This window comes from Pleurodeles waltl, chromosome 8, assembly GCF_031143425.1.
Source record: "Pleurodeles waltl isolate 20211129_DDA chromosome 8, aPleWal1.hap1.20221129, whole genome shotgun sequence".
In the NCBI taxonomy this organism is placed as follows: domain Eukaryota; kingdom Metazoa; phylum Chordata; class Amphibia; order Caudata; family Salamandridae; genus Pleurodeles; species Pleurodeles waltl.
Window position 1 is genome coordinate 11766461 of NC_090447.1, and position 23182 is coordinate 11789642.

Here is a 23182-nt window from a genome sequence, read left to right on the forward strand (position 1 = left end):
GTGATTTATTGATTCGGTTGTTTGATCATTGGGTTCTTAGTCTTTGCTCATCCTTTATGCCATGATAGTCAACTACATCAGGGTTTGCAGAGGAAAGGCCTTCAGCTGCCAGGACACCAGAAGCAAAAAAAAACAACCACCACCATTGTGGTCCAGTAGTCCATACCTACTCGTGGCAGTCATCTGACGAGTTGTCTACATGGCATCTCTATAACTCAACACCTTCTCTTCAGCAAAGCCTGGGGCATAGCCTGCAGCCAGCAGCTAAGGTCTTCTAATAAAGCCTCTGCTCTGCATTATGGATCTACCAAGATCTTCACTGGATCTGGGCTCAGGTTTACTGATGTCAAGTGTGTCAGTCCTTGGCAGGGGTTGAACAACACACATGGCTGTCTTCTGACCAAGACACTGTTTGTGTGCAGCTGGAGTATAGCTGTGCTGTGCACTAAGCAAGTCCAGTCTGTGCAGTGTAATGCCTCCCTCTTTGTGGTCACTTGCTGACCAGGCCCCAAGAGACATTTATGTTACCTGTGATTACCTCATTCTGGTGTAGCTATTGGTGCCCCTACCTCAGATATCAATGGCATGATAAAAGATGATATGATTTTAATAAAACGGAGTATGGCCAGTGACTACTCTGGTATAGTGCTGGTGAGTGAGCAAAACTTGAACAATATCCACAGTAATGTAAATTGCCAGGTAGGATTCTGTCTCTTGAGATGTTGCCTGAACCGGTCTGATGTTTGTGATTTTTACTACACAAGTAGTTGTATGAGAAATGTACAAGCCGGTCTGGGCCACAACATTTCCTTCAGCCACTTGAGAAAGTTATCTACCAATATCATTACACTGGTTGGATAAACATGTGGTGTTGATGATGGACTGTGTAAAGTCTTAGACAAACCATTAGAACTCACTGAAGGAGCAGCGAGAATGTCACTAGGTTTTGGTGAAAAAGCTGTCTTTAGTCCTGATGAAGCTGCAGCATTTTTACTCAGCAGTGAAAAATTGAGACTTTTCACATAAAGTGCACATATGAACCTATTGTTTAAGTGTGCCTGATTTCACAGATACCCTGGACAGCACTGGCCATGCAGTAGTCGTCAAACACATGAAACAAACAGGAGTAGTGGCTGACCTGTGACAGGTGCAATCCTGGCCCTCTGAAGGATCCCAAGTACTGTATCTGGACACTATGGCCAAGCACGTCAATATCTACCTTAAAGCAGATGGAGCGAGGGGTCACTGGGGCATGTCTGGGGTTTATCCACACTCAACATCATTGCTGACATTGAACCAGCTGCTCTTTGCTTCTGGACTCACAACTATGGATCCACGGGTCAGATTCAAACGAGAAGGTTCTTCTCTAGCATGGCTTTGAAGACATGAAATTCCTCCCTCAGCTCTTCAGAGATATATATATGTCCCCGTTGGTGATGCATTTGTGGACATGAGATCATTTCAGGGATGTATTCTTTTAACGGAGGAACTTTGAAAATAGAGAGATTGAAAGCAGACAAGCCCTCGCAAGAGAAATTATATCAATATTCAAGATAGCCTTCCTGTTTCTGAAAGTAATTGACAGGAAATACAACGAAGGAGTGACATTTGTCTCGGGGAGATGGAGAATGCCCGGAAAGAGTGATAAGTAGGGGTCTGCGTCATGCAGGTATCTCTCGTAATGCTGTTGTTCCCATCAATATTCTGCTATTCCGGACAAGCCAACTACTGAGTTGACCAAAGAAAAGAGTCATCAATATCATCAAGCGGCCCTCCTTTCATATACACACTGTGAGGCCACCCCCACTCATAGCGGACGTCTTGACACCTCAAGTATTGTCCAAATACCTTAGGATAACACTTGTATGAAGCTGTGTGACAAGACCGCCTTGATACTCTCACACTTACCTCAGCCTATGGTGCTCGTTCAACATCCCAACACATGGACGCATATATATTGATGCTGCCCTTGACATGTCAGAACATTATAACCTGTCTTCCTATCCTGGTCCCGTTTTACTAGAAAGAGCATCTCTAGGTAGGCCTTGTACCCTCCCCCCACAAAGACTTCAGTGCATTCAAAACTGACTTTTGTATCAAGGGACATTACTATATCTACATGTACAATAACATCTACACACCTAGTCGAAGGATCCATATCACCACCACACACTAAACACTCTACAGTGCTTACTCACTCTCCACCGAAATCCCTTCTGAACAATGAACAAATACAGGTCAAGGACCTATAAAATCTACACTTATCAGCGGCTTCCCATCCTAGCGTGTCAGATTCATTCACAGGCATCCAGTCACCCCTCAGTAAAATCTTTTTTTTAATTCAGGTCCCCAGAATTTGGAACTCGAGTTCACATCTTTTCTATGCCACTAGTGATCACCAAGACTTCAAAAAAGTAACAATTTCCACAGCCTACAAGCAGTACACTGAAAAGAAAGAGCAAGTCTTGATGCAAGAAACATGTATTCTGATAAGAAGATCCACAGGCTCCCTCTCTAATCTCATGCATCAGCAAGGAGCCTACTCTATACAATCACACACCAAGAAGCCTCAAGCACATGAGTTCACGTCTTAAGCTCAAACATGGAAGGCAACACAAAGTCTCTCATTGAGTCAACTATGAAGCAATGCAGACCATCCATCAAGCGTGACATGTGTATGGATCACCACCAGGATGCATTAGGCACCTGTTTACAAGACCACACTGCACACAAGGGACACTCCAATCACACTAGACACAACCACCCTACATAATCCACACTCTTGGCCATGATAAAACCACATCACTATTCATACACATACCTCCAGGTGGACCAAAACAGCAGAGGATTGTGTTAATGGCTGATGGCTGTGCCCTACAGAGATGCTGGGCATATACCAGGTACTTGGTGTGGAACCAGTTTCAGAACTCACACCCGGAGAGATGATGTAGAAAATCTCAGAACTCATAGTTGGAGGGATGGCATGTGGAACCAGTCTCAGAACTAAGACCTCAAGAGATGACGTGGAAACAGACTCAGAACTCAGTCCCAGAGAGATGATGCAGAACCAGTTTCAGAACCCAGAATGTGAGAGATGACATGGAAGCAGTCTCAGAACCCACACCTGAAGAGGTGATGTGGAACTCGTCTCAGAACCCAGACCTGAAGAGATGATGTGGAACCATTCTCAGAACTCAGACCTGGAGATGTGACCTGGAACCAGTCTCAGAACCTGAGAGATGACGTGGAACCAGTCTCAGAACTGAAACCTGAAGAGATGACATGGAACCAGTCTCAGAACTGAGAGCTGAAGATTGATGTGGAACCAGTCTCAGAACTCAGCCCTGGAGGGCTGGCATGCAACCAGTCTTGGTACTGACCTGGAGGGTTGACAAGGAACCAGTGTGGGTACTGAGACCTGAAGAGATGATGCTGAACCATTCTCAGAACACAGAGCACAAGAGATGCCATGGAACCAGTCTCAGGACCGAGAACCTGAGAGATGACATGGAACCAGTCTCAGGACCAGTAACCTGAGAGATGACATGGAACCAGTCTCAGAATCCAGAACCTGTGAAATACATGGCACTGTCTCAGAACACAGACCCGGAGAGATGATGTGAAACCAGTCTCAGAACCCAGAACCTGAGCGATAATATGGAACCAGTCTCAGAACCCAGCCCTGGAGAGATGACCTGGAACCAGTCTCTGAACCCAGAAGCTGTGAGATACGTGGAACTGTCTCAGTACACAGATCCAGAAAGATGATGTGAAATCAGCCTGAAGTTCAAGGCCAGAAGAGATGACATGGAACCAGTCTCAGAACTGAGACCTGAAGAGATGACCAGGAACCAGTCTCAGAAGCAACACCTGAGGAGATGTCATGGAACCCGTCTCAGAACGCAGAAGCTGAAAGATGACGTGGAACCAGTCTCAGAAGCGACACCTGAAGAGATGACCTGGAACCAGTCTCAGAAGCGACACATGAAAAGATGCAGTGGAACCAGTCTCAGAACGCAGAATCTGAAAGATGACGTGGAACCAGTCTCAGAACCGGAGAGATGAAGTGGAAGCAGTTTTCACAACCGAGATCTGAAGAGATGGGGTGGGCCCAGTCTTGAAGCATAACTACCTCTTTAGCACCTCATTGACGTCATCATTGCCTTTGACCTTACAGATGGCTCCAGTGCCCAATGTCTGGGATAGTGAAACCTAAATACCACTTACATACATACATACACCCATATATACATAAACATACGTGTGTGGATACATACATGCATGCATACATACATACACACCTAAAATCAAGGCAGATGAAGACCACGCCACACTACATTGGCAATAACAATGGAAGCACCAGACTGCTCTCGGAGCCCAAGAGAGGGCACAGCCAATGAGAACACAGATTGGCACACGTGTCATTCAGATGAATATGTTGTCCTGCGCCAGGTCACCTCGTGGCCGGCTTGAAGAGCTGGGATCGTGAAAGGCCTGGTGCTGCCCCGTGAGGCCTGTGTTCTGGTCCTCTGCCTGAGTGGTCTCCACACGTGGTGAGGGCTCGGGCAGGGCACATCCTTGGCACCCTGGTCCCTCAAGGGGGGCAGAGAGCCCGCTGGGAAGGGCTGGTCTCTGAAGCTGGAAGCTCATGGAAGGACCACACAATGGGATGGTGCATTAAAGGCCTTTCAAAGATGCTTCGGCCTGGAGTGGTCACATCCGCCGATAAGGGTGAATAACCCCCAGGCTGGGCACCGGAGAGTGACGTGAGTTTGTGTGAGACAAACATGCGAACATCAAAGCAATGCACATTATAAAGAACCCAGCAGAGATAATCCTCCCTGGACTTAGCAAGACACCCAGCTAGATTTACTTAAACCTAAAAGTGAGAATTAATGAGGTCCCGCCACAAAGCACTCCCGCCGCAGCCAATGACACGTTTGGTTTCTCTGTGTGCACACACAGCACTAGGTGAGGTCTTTCGTGCACTCAAGCACACCCTAGGTCAGAGGTCACGAGCGTGGAGCTAGGACTATAGAGGTAAGTGTGCGTTTCTCAGCATCACACGAACTTCGAGCTGATAAGCGTCTAGGCGCGGGCCCTGACAAAGGGGCTGGGTGTGTGTCTCCCCTGTTTGCCTTCTCTGTGGCTTTGTAAGCGCTGTGAGGGACGTCAGGGCGCTATGGTATACAAGGAGCCCCTGACACCACCTCCCTTCATCTCCTGGACCTTGAGCCAAGCACAAGAAACATGAGGTGGTTCCTTCTTCTGGCGCTGGTGGCGGCGACCGAGGCCCTGGTCAAGTGAGTATTTACCATCATTCGTGACTAAACACCTGGTATTCCCTCTTCCGGCTCCAGATGTCCCGTGACAGGTCATCTGCGGGGAACCAGGGGCACACGTGGCATGCTCGGGCCCATCCAAGAACATCTGGGGAAAATGGCAAATGGGGTACATTCCACACGCATTTGTCATTATATATTCGATTGTATTCGGTTTTAAAGCATAGTAAACGATGACGTCACAGAGCACCAGGATACAGCAATCTTTATTGGGGTTCTTCAATGATTCCCTCAACATCACCCTCTAAAAGGGCCCCTCATCTATCCATAGCTCCTCTCACGTGTATTCCATTTGTTTTATAGCGCCTCACTTACCAGCGTAGGGTCTTGGAGCACTTTAAATCCCGCACACTTACAGAGACAATGACTCGTAGGTGAGTACATTAGTTTATAGAAAATGTTACATTAGGAAAGGGAATGCTTGGGAAGCACAAAATCAAGATCAGAACCTAACACAGTGGTTAGGGTTGAGTTTACTAATAATTTATTTCTATCAAACAAACCCTTTTTAGCTAAATTAGGATAATCAAAGACTCGAAAAAACATAACTTTGTAGCCTGTGCCTTGCAGTTTCCTTGCAGCTCCTTGGTGGCAGCTCATAGCTCACTGTGCTAGACTGTGATTGTAACTTATGAACTGCACAGTAACACAATGATCTCTGTGACAAAAGCAGCATCCCGCTGGGCATTGCGCATAAAATACTGTTCTGTGATCTGCACAGTACACGTTCTTTGCAGCAGGCGTATTAACCCTTTCTGCTACCTTAGGTGAGCCAAACCTGCTACTAGACAACACCCCGATCTCTCTCCAGCCGGTACATTAATCACCAGAGTTATTCTGTCGCTGTTATTGTTGCCAGAAAACCGCTGGATATACAAGGAACTCTGCAGTGCTTTTAAAACTGCTGCGCTGCTATAAAACCGGCCCCAAGTACCAAAAGCAGCCCGCACGCTTCCAGCCTCGAGCCACAGCAATGGTTTCCAAACGTCACACACAGGCTGGCACACAGTGGGGCAGATTTAGGAAAAGTGAGCAGCACCACTTTCCATGCACCCCTAACGCCTCCCATGACGACGCACCATGGCGACCGATGGGGGGCATTTGATGTACTGTTCGGGGTTAGCGCCAACATTTTGGTGCTAACTTGTAACAGTACATGGGGGCCCATTGTAAATAATGGGGTGCCCCTTTTAACACATGTTTTGAGCAGTCATTAGAAATGCTGAAAGAAATGGTGCAAAGAAACCTTTTAGATTTGTTTGCGCCATTGTTTGGGCCCCCCCTAACAGGGTAACCCCCCCTCGAATACATTATGCCTGGTGCAGGTATACTGTGGCGCAGGGATTATAAAGTGGCGAAAATGCATACATTGCCCCACTCTGTAAATCTGACGCAGCGATTTTAGTCTCGTTGGGCCACATTAGCGTAATAAATGTCGCTGCAGTGGGGCAAGGAGGCGCTGGGGGCTCGTAAATCTGGGCCAAGGTTCTGAAGGCCATGCTCCCCTCTCTCTCCTTCTCTCGCCCACTTGTACTCTCCTCACTCCCCCTCTCTCACGCTCTGTCTCTGCCTTCCTCTCTCTCCCTCCCTCTTCTTGTCTCTCTCTGTCGCTCTCTCCCCATCTTCTCTCTCCTCTCTCTCCCTCTCTCTTTCTCTCTCACACATGGTGTACTGAACACCACAAACCCCCTCTCTCTCCCTCCTCTTCTGTTCTCTCTCTTTCGCACTCAGTCTTCCTCTTGCTTCGCCTCACTCTACTGATCTCTCTGACCCTCTCTTTTTCTCTTCTTCCTTACCTGCTCTCATCCTCTTCTGCTCTCTCTCTTCACCTCTTTCTCCCTCTCACTTTCTCTCTCTCTCACACAATGTACACAACACCATGACCCCTCTCTCTTCTTTACTCCCTCATCCTTTGTCTCCCTCTCCTGCTCTCTCTCTCGCACTCTCTCTCCCTCTTCTTTTTTCCATCTCTCCCTCTCCCTCTTCCCCATACTCTGTCTCTCACCCTCTTCCACTCTCTCTCTCTGTTTTTCTTCTCCCTCTCACTCCCTCTCACACTCTCTCTCTGTCTCTCTCTCTCTCGCACACGGTGTACACAACACCATGGCTCCCCCCTTCTTTGCCCTCTCTCCCTCTTCCTTTTTCCCTCTATCCCACTCCCCATTCTCCGTCTCCCACCATGTTCCACTCTCTCTCTCTCTCTCTCTCTCTCTCTCTCTCTCTGTTTCTCTTCTCCCTCTTTCTCCTTCTCACACTCTCTCTCTCCCACTTTCTCTCTCTCTCACACACGGTGTACACAACACCATGGCCCCCCTTCTTTGCCCTCTCTTCCTTTGTCTCCCTCTCCTGCTGCCTCTCTCTCCTCTCTGCTTCTCTTCCCTCTCTCCCTCTCGCTTTCTGTCTCTCTCACCCACAAACAAACCTAAACACAAATTCCGAGCTGTGTCTGTGGCGCCCAGAGATATGGAAGGATCGTGGTACCTCCACACCCCTGGCTACTGGTAGGAGCTGTCGGCTTGGAAACTGGGGCCTTGAGTTTGGGTCCTGGTGTTGTTTCAATTTCCTTGTTTTCTGGGCAGATCACTTCGGACCTGATTTAGATCTTGGCGGAAGGGATACTCTATCAGAAGCGTGACAGATATCCTGCCAGCGATATTAGGATCCCATTATATCCTATGGACATTGTAATGCAGCGGATGGAAATCTGTCACGTTTGTGACGAAGTATTCCGTCCACCGAGATCTCCATCAGGTCCTTAATTTGCCCTTTTCAAAATCAAAAAACACAATCTGACGTTGTGCAATGTAATCTGGAGCTGCAATGCCCTCGGATCAAGGATGAGCTCTCTGAAACTGCAGAAAAGATCATGTTTTCTGGAGTAATGAAGTAATACTTTTTAAATATTTTCTAGACTTCAGGATTGTTATCCAGCCTCTCTGGTGGCAGATGAGCACAGAGATAGTCCAGGGCTTCCTGGTCCCATGTCTTGGGCTAGAAGATACCAGTCTATGGCTCCTGGCCAGTGCGTGGCCACTAGCCTCTGCAGGAACTAGTGCCTGGAAACCGGACTTCTGCACGTGATCCTGGTGTCAACTGATAACCCGCCCAGTGCTGTGTTTGCTCACACTCAGGCTGCTTAGTAACAATCCCTGGCAGTGCTTAATTTGAGCCGATAGTTGTGTGTGGGGGCCACCTAGGCCTTTAAGTGGATTTTTTTTTAAAGGGGGGGGCTAGAAGGGGCGTGGCTTATGTAAATAAAAATGTCAACTAAAATTCAGGGCTTCCCTTGGAGTGCTACCAACCGGTATTTTGATGCCTTTCTGAACTTTCTGTTATTTCATCCAGATGTATAACCTGAATGACACCCACTTAAAACAAGGCAGGAGTTTTGGCTTTGCAGGTGGTTGTTAGCTGTTGGAGATGAAGGAGTAACAACAATGATGTTGTTGTAAATGAAATAATGTCAAAATGGTTTCATTTCTAAAATGATGAGCCTGTGAATGACACGTTACTAGGGTCTGTGGAATGGGTAGTGATCTTCAGAGTCTCAGTCACCCCTATTGGTCCCTTCACACCGCCTTCCTCAGCAGTCTGTGTTAGACGTGGACGCCCTTTTTCTCTCCACATCTTTCTGAAATCCTTCATCTGCCGATCTCACATCTCATCTCTTCCCTCTTCAGCACTCTGTTTTAACTCTGTCTGGCATGAACTTCCTCGCCTCTCCTCCACTTCACCACCTACAAACACACAACGCACACACTCACCAGTGCGCGCTGCATTTCATTAAAATTTAGCTTTTTCAGTATTTTGCCACCTGTGTACTTCCTTCAGGCACATGTGTCTCAAAGCTGCAACTGGTGTATGTAACCATTGATCTGTGCACTCTGCAGAGGGTCAGGGATTGATGGCCATGTTTTCTGAACACCATTGTGGCCCACTGACTGCACTGAGAGGAACTCGCGCCACCTTTTGCCTGAGATCCAGAGCTCTCAATCATGGCCCTTTATAAACACCTGGTGGCGGCTCAGTTCAAACTTTGCACTATACAAGAGTGACATGCTGCTCACACAACATCCTGAGAAAAGCAAACATGCCTAGGAAATGCAAGATCGAGTGAAGGATGTGAAATGTGAACAGGAATGCCATGGATTATTTTACCATTTTTACATTCATAGCTCAGAAATCAATCAGTTGTTTTCCCTGTGAAGTAACAGGCGTGAATGCAGGGCTCCAAAGGGACCCGCTTCAATGTTCATTTGGAATCACTGCTGGGTCTGAGTCCCGGACAGACCTGGCACACCGAAAGCCCTGGTGCCACTGACACTTATTTCCCCACATCAGACATTTACTGAGATCAAGAGAGGGAAAACACACTGATCGGGAAAACACAGGAAGAGGAAGAGAAAGACAGAAACCCGTCACAAAGAGAGAAAGCAGAAACCTGCAAGAATGAGAAAAGGGGGCAAGGGATGTCTCATTAGTGAATTAAAGTGGTATGCGGTGGTCTTAAAATAACTAGCTCTGGTATATGTAGGGCCAAAGTTTATGTGCCCCGGCCGCAGACATCTGCACAGAGCTTCAAGCACTGGCACTCATTCTTTCACAAATTAATCACTGGCCCTTGTGTAACACACATGCACATTTTAAAGCTGTTTTCAATGTAAACACAGGTCCACTCTCCAATCAATCACTCAGGGTACTCGGGGAACAGAGGAGGGATGTCAGCAGACCACACCACCCAGTTATAAGTACCTCAAAGAGATGAACTCTGATTTCACCTTCTCCCCCAGCCAGCCATCTTCCAGCTTCCCTTCTCACATAGTGGGTCATCTTCCAGCTTGCACTCTCCCCTAGTGTGTCACCTTCCAGATTACCTTCTCTCCTAGTGTGCCATTTTCCAGGCTGCCTTCTCCCCCAGTGTGTCATCTTCCAGTTTGCCTTCTCAACTAGTGTGCCATTTTCCAGGCTGCCTTCTCCCCCAGCGAGCCATCTTCCAGCTTCCTTCTCACATAGTGTGTCATCTTCTAGCTTGCTCTCTCCCCTAGTGTGTCATCTTCCAGATTGCCTTCTGCCCTAGTGTGCCATTTTCCAGGCTGTTGTCTCCCCAAGTGTGCCATCTTCTAGCTTGCCTTCTCTCCTAGTGTGCCATTTTCCAGGTTGACTTCTCTCTTGTGTGCTATTTTCCAGGTTGCCTTATCCCACTAGTGTGTCATTTTCCAACTTGCCTTAGCCCCAAGTGTGCCATCTTCCAGCTTGCCTTCTCCACCAGTGTCATCTTCCAGCTTTCTTTCTCCACGAGTGTGCAATCTTCCAGATTGCCTTCTCCCCTAGTGTGCCATTTTCCAGCCTGCCTTCTCCCCTAGTGTGCGATTTTCCAGACTGCCTTTTCTCCTAATGTGCCCTTTTCCAGATTGCCGTCTCCCTAGTGTGCCATTTTCCAGCCTGCCTTCTCCCCTAGTGTGTCATTTTCCAGGTAGCCTTCTCCCCTAGTGTGTCATCTTCCAATTTGCAGTCTCCCCTAGTATGCCATTTTCCAGGTTGCCTTCTATCCTAGCGTACCATTTTCCAATTTGCCTTCTCCCCTAGTGTGCAAATTCCCAGGTTGCCTTCTCCCCTATTGTGTCATCCTTCAGCTGGCCTTCTCCCCTAGTATGCCATTTCCAGGTTGCCTTCTCCCCTAGTGTGCCATTTCCCAGGTTGCCTTCTCCCCTAGTGTGCCATTTTCCAGGTTGCCTTCTCCCCTAGTGTGCCATTTCCCAGGTTGCCTTCTCCCCTAGTATGGCATTTTCCAGGTTGCCTTCTCCCCTAGTGTGCCATTTCCCAGGTTGGCTTCAGCTTGCTTTCTCCCCCAGTGTGCCATTTTCCAGGTTGCCTTCTTCCCTAGTGTGCCATTTCCCAGGTTGCCTTCTCCCCTAGTGTGCCATTTTCCAGGTTGCTTTCTCCCCTAGTGCAGCATTTTTCTGGTTGCCTCCTCTCATAGCGTGACATTTTCCTTATTGCCTTCTCTCTTAGTGTGCCATTTTCCAGGCAGCCTTCTCCGCTAGTGTGTCATTTTACGACTTGCCTTCTACCCTAATATGCCATTTTCCAGGTTGCCTTGTACCCTAGTGTGCCAAGTTCCAGGTTGCCTTCTCCCCTAGTCTGTCATATTCCATCTTGCCTTCCCCCCTAGTGTGCCATTTTCCAGCTTTCCTACTCCCCCAGTGTACCATATACCAGCTGCCCTCTCGCCCAGTGTGCCATCTTCAATCTTGCGTTCCCCCCTAGTGAGCCATCTTCCAGCTTGCCTTCTCCTCTAGTGAGCCATCTACCCGCTTGTCTTCAGACATGAACCCCCATGTTGCTGGTCTGTATCAGGTCAGGCCAGCCCTCTGTCACCCTCACACTTATGTTTGCCATTATGTAATTCTAGGTCTCCATCACCCTGAACCCACCCCTGGCATCCATTCACTCCAGAGAGTATCTGGTTCATCTACCGTTGCAAGGTCTCCACTGCAGTCTCTGATGTATCCGCCCTCCTGTTTTTGGGTTCCCTCTTGTGTGTGAGCTCGGTAGAGGACCCTCCTTTATCTGGTATCCAGGACTCTGCTGTGATCCACATTTAGGGGGAGCGACTCCGCATACTCTGAGCCCCAAGACTCCTGCTATTGTACCCTTGAATACGAATGGCTGTTGTTTTGCGACCCTGCGTGCCATGAAGTGGCTAGACCTGCCTTCAAGGTCCCAGAGGCCTCAAAAGTGGTTCTGATTCTGTCCTCGAGATGCTGCATGATCCATTGATGTAAAGTGCCTGTAGGAGGTCTCTAGTGTCTTCCCGGCCTGGGTACCAGCCAATGTCTACACCACACACAGAGCTGGGTATTACATGTCTTTATTCATCTCCGTGTAGCTGTGAACTCCGCATTATATTCTGCATTCACTTCATCACACTCTAACACATACGTCACAGTTCTATGAAGTCCATCAGGAACTACAATGGTTTTGCCATTCATAAGTCACATGTCCTAGGGGAAGAGATGCTGAAGTGGCGGCTGTGTACAAGCCTGGCTCGTAGTGCTCGGGGCCCAGAAGGTGCTATACAGAGTCCCGTGAAAGACACTCAGATTCAGTGTGGGGAATGCTGCAGCACCCCAGAATAATCATGCTGGAGTTCAGGAGGTGAATGAGCGATAAAGATGCCTTTACATTTTGTTTTCATCTTGTCACATCTATTGTCTGTTCAAATACAGAGTTTGAATGTCAGGCTGTGTCTTCTGTCAAGTTGCTGCTTATTCTTTTAACATGGAGATTGATAGTTAAATCTTTCTGACTCTAAAATGAGAGTATTTTGTAAAGCGAACTATGTAACAACCTTGGGATACAGGGAGCAAGAAAGGAAAGGCTGTGGGATATCAATTTGTTTCTAACACATTAAATACCTGTAAACAAACTGTACAGATTATTCAAATTATATCAGAGGCTAGGCAAGCACACATTAGGCACTTTTTTGTAATTCCTTAATATGATGGAAACATACATTATAGGGGGATCAATGTAAATCAAAACAGTTTATTCAGTGATGGATATTGCTGTTTGTGTGCTGTATTGTGTTTATCGGTAAAACTGATTGTGTGTTACAACGCAGTACTTCAGTAATACATGGGTGACCATGTGCTCCACACCACCCTAACAGTTATACACCACACCCGCAGCACTCTTCTGCAGAATGGGCGTGGCTCATGTGTTGCACTCGTTCTTAGTGTGATGCTTGGATTGACTTCAGTGACCCCACATTGGTGGCCGCACCCCACTCCGACGAGTGTTCCAGCACCACGGCCTGAATATTACTGCTCTTTTTTCTCTTTCTTTTTCTTTCTGTCTCCACGTGTCTTGCTTCCTCGCCCCCTCTCCATTGCTTGTTTGTCTGTGTCTCTTTTTGCTTCTCTTTGAGCCCATCACACACTCCCTCCTTTTCTCGCTGTTCTCCTCCCTATGTGTGGCTGTTTGTTTCAGTCTTTCTGCCTGTCGCTGTCATTCACTCTCTTTCTCTCTTTCTCTTGTTCTGCCTCTATGTTTGGATGTTGTCTGTCTCTCACACACCTTCTCGCTCTCTCTTACTCTCCACATCTCTCTTTTTGTATGTGTTTTCCCTGTTTGTCAATCTTGAGTCCTATTATTTCAGCCTATGTATGTCTCCCTCTTGGCTTGCCTCTCCCTGGTTTCTAGCTCTCCCCTCTCTTTCTGTTTTCCTTGTCTATGTCTCTCCACCAATATATTTTTCTTTACTGCACACAAATTCAAAAGTTCTCTCTCTAAGTGTCACAGCCTTTCTCGCATGCTACACTTTTGTCTGTTTTTTCTTTTTCTTTGTATTTGTCTGCACATTCCAGTCTATCTAACCCAGTTTGCCTTTCTGTTCCACTTTCCATCTCACATTTTGCCTTTCTCCCCCATACTCCTGTTTCCCTCCTCCATTTTGTGCAGTTATTCTCCTATCTGTACTTTTTCTCCCTTCCCTTTACCTCTTACCTTTCTCTTTTACTCTCTCCTTCAGGGTCACTCTTCAGAAAAAAAAGTCTCTGAGGGAGAGCCTCAGGGAACAAGGCAAGCTGGGCGACTTCCTGAAGAAGCACACGATTAATCCAGCTAGCAAGTACTCTGCTATCCTGGCTGCGCAGGTGTCCAGTGAGCCAATGACAAACTACATGGACGTGAGTACCTTTCCAGCAGAACCGAGGACCACAGTGCATGATGGGTAATGCTGTGTGTGCTACTCTGAGAGAATGGTGTGAGTTTACACCTGGGAGTGGTCGCAATAACCTGTGACTCCAATGGTTTTGGCACAGGGGCAGCAGATGGAGGTGATGATGCTCTATTGATTGAAGAAGTTGTTAAATCTAGTTATTTATTTTATGCATTAAGAGCAGGCCTACCAAAAGGCCTTATGGAAACAGTAGAGGTTAACTGTGCAAACATTGAATATATGATTAGAGAACCATAGGCAAACATGCAGCCTCAGCCCCCTACCCCAATGGTCTTTGCTTCAGAAGCTTACTTGCAGGTCTTAGGTCAGTGCAGGGCAATTGAGGCCTTCCTGACAGTCCTTAATTTGTACCGGTGTTTGCAGGTGCTCAGTTCCATTAGTTATTTCCTGACGACTTTAGCAGTTATTTACAAGAGACCACCAAAAGGTGGTGCTGTCTGCCCTATTGTTTATTAGTACAGAAGCATGGTGTCCAGTAATAAAATAAATGCTGCAGCATGTGCGCACCTTGCTGCAGTTGCTTCCCTCATACTTATCTTTGGACTGTGCCAGTGTGTGGCATCAGGTATGGTACACCGAGTACTGGGCGATTACATGCAGGGCTGTCCTGTGTTCAAATTGCGGCATGGGCTATATTAAAGTGTGGCAAGTTTGGTGGGGCATTCTGTGTCACAGGTCAGGTCCCTTTCTCCCACTCACCTGAATCACCTGTTCAGGTGCTAAATCAGAGGTGAAGGGGCAGCAAAGGGAAGCAACAGAAATAGGGTGAAGGAAACGAAGGAAGATTAAGTGAAGGGACAGCAAGATCAAGTACGCAGCGACTGGAAATACCAAACATGTGCCAGTGTGGTGAAGTAAAAATAAAGAATTAAAAGCAGAAGTCCCTGGGTGCCCCTCAGAAGCTAGCATCCTGGGCCTAGGTGAGAAGTCATCTACAGAGCTGTATTTTTGTAAACATAGACCCTGGGGACTAATAGAGGGCACATTTTTTTAATCCCTGTACTAGAGCGGTCACTCTGCAAAACCCACACAGCGCGTCTTTGGCAGGAGCACTGCACCAACATGGTGTCAAGGATAAAACTCCATGTAGGAAAGTCATCCTTTTTGCTCTGTTCACCCCCATTTGTTTGAGTGATACTGGTGGTTACTGACTCTGAAAGTGCCCAAGACTCTGCTAACAAGGCCCAGTGACAGTGCCTAAAGGTATATGGTGTTTGCTATAATTACAATTGGCCAAGACACTCTACTTTATATAATAGGGCAGGGAGGTTTAAAGACCGAGGGGACTTAATGCACTTAAGTCTGCACTGCTGTCGTGTCTAGTGTTTTGAAGGCAAAAATAAAACTATGTCCACATTCAATTTTGGAGTTAAAAGTACTTCCAAAGTCCAAAACTACCTTTTTATTGCATGTGTCTCCTCTAAGAACTGCCCTAGGTGGCCCAAAGGTGGGGAGCCTTGTAATAAAAAGAAGAGAAATGTCTAATCGAAATCCAGATCTGAGGACCTGATCTCTCCACGACAAGAGGAAAAGCTCCATGACAGTGACTAAGTGCACAGGTAAAATCTTGACCGGGACCTACCGCTTCCCCTATCCGCCCTGGCCCCACTGCAGTCAGCCGAAAATGTTGACATTGTCCCATTCCAGCACGACTATTTCATCTTTAAAAATGAGTATCTCCAGGTCTCTTCATTGGAATTTTGTCATTTTGGTGTCTTTTTTAAAATAAACGTATTCTCTATTTTATAAATTGGTGTTGACTTTTTTTGGGTTTTGCCTTTTACGTATTCACTGTTTTGGTGATCTTAGATGCTTTACACTTACCTGTCTCCTGAGTTAAGTCTGACTTCTCATTGCCAAGGTACCGAGGGTTGAGCAAGGATGATGTATTGAGACTTGGCTGGACCTTATTAGTGATTGTGGCATTAGTACTACCTGAAGTTACCTACCTACAGCTACTAATCATCCACCTTCCTACACTCCATTACTGTTGTCGAAGTCATTTACTTTGAACTCTGTTCTTCAGAGGTCTCAAAGGCAAAGGGAATTAAACTTTTTTTGTTCTCCCTTTCTCTCAGCAGTTGATAATAACTTGTCTCATTATAGCGCAAGTTCTGCAGTTTGCTTTTTCTGAGTGCTAAATAGTAACTTTTTTGATATTTTAAAGTTTCTTGGCACTTGAAAGGTGAGGACAGTGAGCTGGCATTCTTTACCTTACCCACCGCACCTGCTTGTGCCCTAGTGGTATAGTAGCCAGGAGGGGCACATTAATGTTTTTCCTCTCACATTTAAAAACCATCACTTTTACTAAATCACTCACACTCGAGTGATATAATCTAAAGTACTAAGGTTAAAGAAATGTAGTTGTTTGAATTTTGAAGAGATTTCCTCATGTTTTTGCACGATTTTAATTGCATGAGTTACAAGCCGAATATTTTCATGGCTCTACTTGTGCATGGGCTCTTGGAATGTGGACAGACCATTGTTAAGTTCTCTGCTTGCCCACCTCTACCCTGTATTAAAACATTGAAATGTTGAGAGCTCCCCTGGGGACAATGGAGTGGCTTTGGGCTTATAATGGCTTATGTTTGTCTTTATGCACTCAGTCCTCAGTAGGTGGAATGTTCTAATGGCCTTATAGCCTGTCAGCCTCTGGCTATACCGGTTGTTAAAGGCCCTGTCCCTTTTTATAGGTCCTCGCCTGAGGCTCGGGGCTGTAACTCGAGTTAAGGGTCTTTAACAACCGGTATAACCCTGGGCAATGCGCTATAAGGCTGTACATATACCCACAATACCCTTTGGAAGGCTGAGAGCCATCGCTGATCACTGCTGATTTCCAATTCAAGGACTCCACTCCAACACAGTCCAGGTGGAGCAGCCATTGGTGGCCACAGGCTGGACCTGATACTGCAGTGCACAGTCTGCATGATGTGTCTACTGACGTCATTACATGACCCACAGTGCCCGCCCCCCAGTAGCGCGCGCTCGGCTGTGGTTCCAGTTGCAGTGCTGCCTGAAGGTGATTGGCTCTTTCGTGCTCATATGTACACCGGGGCAGGCTTCGATTCCACATGGCTGGTTTCTGCTTCACCCCTTCAGATCAGAAACCTGAAGAATGAAGGTGTGATCCTAGCTGAGGGCAGCCACAGCAGTGTCAAGTACAGAACAATGAAAACACTTCTTTGTTCTTGGAACGAAGGACCATATTTGTGAACCATTTCTGTGGTAGGAAACACTGCAAAAATGTGTTTACATATGTACAAAACACACATTGTGATTCAGTAACATGTTACCGAATCGCAATTTATGTTTGTGAGTTGCTATTCGGAAGGGCTGTGTTTAGGGCGTCCCTACCAAATACTGAATGTGAATGGGATGTATACATGTTTTGCGACTGAATGAAAAACATTAATATTTTACTGACTTGTTGAAGGAGATGGCCACCCAGTTGCATATGAAATGCGGTCCCCAAGGGACCCCTTCTACTTTGAGAATGTAAATAATAATATTTTTTGAGAGCGGGCAGTGGTCCTTCAGACCATGTTCAAATTTTAAAAAATGAAACTTCAAAGTTTCATTTTTTTCTTTTTAAATGCATGACATTTTCCTTTAAGGAAAACGAGCTGTGTTTAAAAAAAATAGCTTTTTAAAAAAACAATCACAGACATGGTGGTCTGCAGGCCACCATCCCTGTGATGGCTGTGATTCCTAATGGGTCGCAAACTGCAACCTAACCCATTAATATTTATGAGGTAGGTCGATTTGCGACCACTAGGAGTCGCTAAAAGAAACAAGAGTTTCATACAATAGGGATGGCAATTTCCTAATTGTGATTCACAGAGAATCGCAATTAGGAAATCAATATCCATAAAATCTGTACAAATGCCCCAAAGCTGTACTTCTCTGCTTTCTGTTAAATATATTTGAATACAATTAATGTTGTTATTGACTTTGAGCATAGTAAACATAAAGGCTCCCATGTTTGAATAGTTCTTTAAGAAATGCATCAACACAGATGTAAAAGTTAGCAATTAGCCTGCCTCCCAGATGTTGCCATTGCTCAGGCCGGTCCATAGTGGAACGTCAATTGTTTGCTTCCTACTCTTCTTGCCTCAGATTCTTAAAGGTACTTTTAGAAAATTTGATCCCATCTCTGGCGGTTCTAATAACCATCAGAAGATGAAACCTCTGCTTTCCATAAGACGAGGACCCAACCTAAGAATAGTTTTCAAGACTGTCCAATATATAGCTCTAAGGCCTCACTGCCTCATGCACACCCCTTGCGTACACCAAAGCAACAGCGGAGGACACTACCTCATGGCTGAATCCTGGAATGACCTCCCCTTTCACCTCCGGACCTCCAACTCGCTCCCAGGATTCTGGAAGGTACTCAAGGCCTGGATGTTCAACTGAACCCACCAAAACGGCACAACCCTTAGCACCTGGATACCCTCAAGGGCGATTAACAGCGCTGTCTAAATCCTGATCGATTTATTGAAGCAAGGACCTTAATCTAAATATCCTTATTGATAAATCTAGCCGATCTCCCTCATCGGATGTTGAGAGCCGTAGCAGGACAACATCCTCACAGCTGCTGGGTTCTAGTGTTTGAATGTAGTCCCTTCGCCCTTGTGTTACCTACAGCTGGAAAGACGTCTTACTTCCACCCCAGTTAGATAAGGGAGTAGCTATAGGGATATCCTTTGAGTGCTCACATGTAGGCATCTCCTTATACCACTCGAACAAGTAGCTGAATACAATATCTTGTCTACATTTGTCTTCCCTATCCACAGGCATCATACTACGGAGCTATTTCTATTGGGACCCCAGCCCAGCAATTCAACGTCATCTTCGACACAGGTTCGTCCAACCTGTGGGTCCCGTCAAACACCTGCAACAGCGATTCCTGCTGTAAGTACCTTATCAGTCATCACACCTGTTCTATTAATCAGTATTTGCACAACTGTGTCAACAGCAATACCGTATAAAAGGGATGCCGAATGACACATTCTTAATCCTAAACTCCCATAATCACAGACAGTACGTGTCTGCCTAATTTGAATAGTAAGGCCTGAATTTATGAAGATAAAGTTAGACTTTTGGTGTAAGTTTAGACCAAAAGTCTACTTTACTACTTTTCCGTATTCACAAAGGTAAGTTAGGAGTATTATCTTTATGTCCACTCTCGGTGCAGAATCTCTTCACTTGGGGATCCTGCAGCACACCTAGAAGGAGCAAACCACCACGATTGATTGTTTATGTGCAGGAAGGTGTTCCTTCTTGCACATAAACAATCATTCAATAATGACGATTCGCTACTGCTATGTGTGCTGCATTCAGCTGCACACATAGAAGTGCCGAATTGCCATTGTAAATTGTTAATGCTTGAGAATGGACACCTTCCTGCACATAAACAATCGTTCCCTTCAACGCAGACACCCTTGCACGATGGTGCAAGGATGCCTGCGTTGGTGCTGACAGCTAACTTTAGCGTCACGACTAGCAGAAACACAGGGGTGCTCTGTATTTGTGTAAATATGGTGCATCCCCGCATTTCTGGAGTGGCGCGGTGCTGCCAATTTTGGCGCATCCTCACACTGCACCACTTATGTGTAAATATGTCCCTGAGTATCTCATTCAGAAGACAGCATTTCTAAGGGGATCGTGTGTAACTATGTACTCCCCAATGGTGTTACTAGCTTTACCACAGTAAAAATGACAATGCAGGGTTTTTACTGTCCGGACACGTAAAGGTTCTAAAACACATGTCCATCTTTTAAATGTAATGAGCACAGCCTTCAGGGCCCAAAAGGCATACCTTAGGGGTGACTTATAAAGATTAAAAAGAAAGGTTTGGTCTTTGTCATCAGTTTAAAAGGCTAACAGCCTGATTTAAAGTTTGGTGGAGGGTTACTCCATCCCAACAGTGACGGATATCCTGCCTTCCAAAGTAAAAATCCCATTGTATCCTATAGGATTTATATTTCAGCGGACAGGATATCCCCCACAGTTGTGACAGAGTAACCTCTCTGCCAAACTCTAAACGAACCCTAAAGTCTGCTTTGCTAGCCGGCATTGGCGGACTGGGATTTGTGCTTTGCTTTGTCACACTGGTGGTGGCACAATCAGAGGTGCCGTCTGCAAGGAACAATTTTTAATACAGACCCTGAGTACTCCGGGTACCAGATACTATGGACATATAAGTAGCTTATCTTATGCCACTTATGCATGGACTAATCATACATATACTTTGAAAGGGTCAGAGCACTGGCAATGAAGCCTGGTTGGCAGAACTCAGTGCACTTACAGAGTTGAAAAACCAGGAGCATCAATCCGAAAATGTGGGGGGATAATGCAAAAAGAGGCATCGCCTCTCAGCCAGTATTCATGCAAACTGGGGGCACCGCTGGGAAGCTGGGGCCCAATCAGACATTTGTGTTACCCAGAGAACCATTAAAGAAAGCTTTGCATACCTCCCCCCAGACTGCCCACCTCAAGTTGGGGATAGTAATATTCACAGCCACATGCATTTCCAAATCACAGGTCATGCTTCTCCAACTATGGGAAAATGTTGCTGGGAAGATAAAGGTTGTAGAGGGGGTAAGCCAAATCACTTTTATCCAGTTGTGTTTACTGAACAGATGTGTAAAGTGCACATGCATTGCATCCCCGAAACCTGGTACTGCTAACACCACTGATGTACACAGGACAGTCTTTGCTCAAACGCCAGGGTAGACAGGCTGGCTTTAACCCTCCATGCAGATGGCCTTCATCTTGTGTTACGTGCAGCGGGTCCTTAAAGAGGACCCTACATACACTCCACAGGTCTCATACATGCCCCATGTAATACAGACACACTCCAGACACTCACTGGCGAATGGGGGACCTCCGTGATGAGGGGCGGAACACCTTTTACACAATTTAAGATGATCAGTAGACACCTCTTCCAAGGATATCAAGTTGCAAATGAAAAGTCCTGTGCCCCCTCATCCAATCAATGGACACCAGCACCAATCTCCACAAAGTGGGGACCATATGTAATTGTGGAGCTTCCTCAGCAGAGTGATGTGCAGGGCAAACAACCCCAACAGCATTGAGATTTAAGATACTGGGACCAAAGATCAACACACACAGGGTCAGTTAAACATATCTAAAGGGCCAGGAGGCACTGTTGCCTACACCTTGTGAACCGCTTTGTCCTGACAGTTGTGCAATTAACTTTTAATCAGATAATATTATTAGCAACAGTGTCAGTTGAGGAACAAACTACAATAAAAATGAGTTTAATAAAAAAGAACAAAAACACTGCCTATAGCAGCCAACACATTATACATTTCAAAATGTTGAAAGATTATTTCAGTTACTGATAATATGTTAGAAATCGTTTGCATTTATCACAGGGGGTGTATAAGACACTAAGATATAAGCCATCATATGTCACTTTGAGAGGATGCTCACTTCAGAAATCCTGTTTACACAGCATTACATGTCTCATATTCTCCTCCCAAGCACTCAAGCAGGAAACCATGCGCAGTGTTCATGGTGTTGCTGGCACATCTTACAGAAAGGTGCTGCTTTAAAAGCCTAGACACATAAGCATCCTATGTTCCATCACATTGTATGGGTACATCTTTCTAATGAGTCTGGTCCAGTTCACCCTAAGGATGCCATGGAATGATGTGACTTGTTTAGTGCTCTGCTTCATGGGGATATGTCTTCTACCCACAGCAAATCACAACATGTTCAACCCTGCGGCATCTTCCACCTTCAAGTCAATCAACGAGAGCCTCTCCATTGCCTATGGCACCGGGAGTATGACTGGGGTCCTGGCCTCCGACACCGTCCAGGTAAGAGGGTGTGAGCCTGTCACAGGGAGGGGCAATGCCTGATGAAAACTCAAGGTGGGCCAACATCCTCCAACGTAGACCCTGTAGAAGACCTAGGTTTAGTAGTAGGCGGATGTTTTGACTCACCCATAATTAATCGCCCATAATATATTATTTCAATATTGATTGCATTGGTAATATCCCACTTCCAATCACATGCTTTTGAATTGTTTTCTAGGAACCAAATAAAACCAGTTTCCTAGCTCTAAACATACAGCCAGTCATTAAGCACAACAGATAGCCTATGTGCGGAGAATCAATGGTCCTGATTTATGAAAAGTGGCCCACTTTTCTTGCGCTCCTTTGCATCCCCTAACGCCACCATGAGTGTGGGGGCACCCTGTCAGTAGTTAGGGGAACTAGCATCAACATTTTTCGCGCTAGTTCGGAGCTTTGCAGGATTAGGGTCAAAGATCCAAGTAGGCTTTAAAAGTGACAAAAAAAATGTCGCAATGAAATCTCTTAGATGCAGGCATAATGTAGCCCCAAATGGATTCAAAATGGTGCAATGCATACATCGCGTCTCTTTGTAAATTTGCTGGGTCGATTTTGGCCTTGTTGGGCCACATTAGGGTAAAAATAAATGATGCCAAGGAGGCGTTTAAGGCTCTTAAATCTGCACCAATGTCTTTAAACTCTTCACGAAACCTGCACACTCAAGTAACTACTTTTTGTAGGGAGGATGGGAGACATTTCCAATCAGTTAGGAGAATGGTCCTCCTCTGAGTTGGCTAAGGGGGATTCTGCAAATTTGAAAGAGAGCTGGAGAAGCTAATCTCAAATGTCTGAAAAGAAATCTGCCCAATGACTTTGTGGTATTAAAAAACCAGACACAGGGATTTTTATGTGGCTTCATTGGTCCCAGAAGCCCTAAGCAGAGATGTGCTTAGTATTTGTGTCTTAAAGACCAGACACAGGGATTTATATGTGGCTTGGTTGGTTCCAGGAGCCTAAGCAGAGATGTGTTTACGTATTTGTGCCTTCCATTCTAAAGGTCTGTTTCCTGGACAAGTAAAATATGTGTAGCGTAGAGATTAATCATACATCATCTATGGGCTCCTCTTGCTGCCCGCAGCCTCTGCCAGCCTCTGCCCACACTTCTGAGTAGGTGCAGGGCATTTTTGTTGCCTGTCTATTGATGCTCTCTTCCCCAAAAGACTTGCTCCCCTTCTTTTTGGCCCCTCTGGCCTGTGCACCATGCACCTGACCGC

At 46.1% G+C, this 23182-nt stretch overlaps 1 protein-coding gene across 1 annotated transcript in view; it reads left to right on the top strand.

Moving 5' to 3' along the window:
- The first annotated feature begins 5184 nt into the window (after window positions 1-5184).
- Window positions 5185-23182, top strand: part of LOC138249031 (pepsin A-like) — a 37807-nt gene continuing 19809 nt past the window's right edge. Inside the window, exons 1-4 of the mRNA XM_069203090.1 lie at window positions 5185-5303; window positions 13876-14032; window positions 18879-18996; window positions 21814-21932. Coding sequence (XP_069059191.1) covers window positions 5251-5303; window positions 13876-14032; window positions 18879-18996; window positions 21814-21932 — 447 coding nt within the window. The 5' untranslated portion in view covers window positions 5185-5250. The remainder of the gene's footprint in view (window positions 5304-13875; window positions 14033-18878; window positions 18997-21813; window positions 21933-23182) is intronic.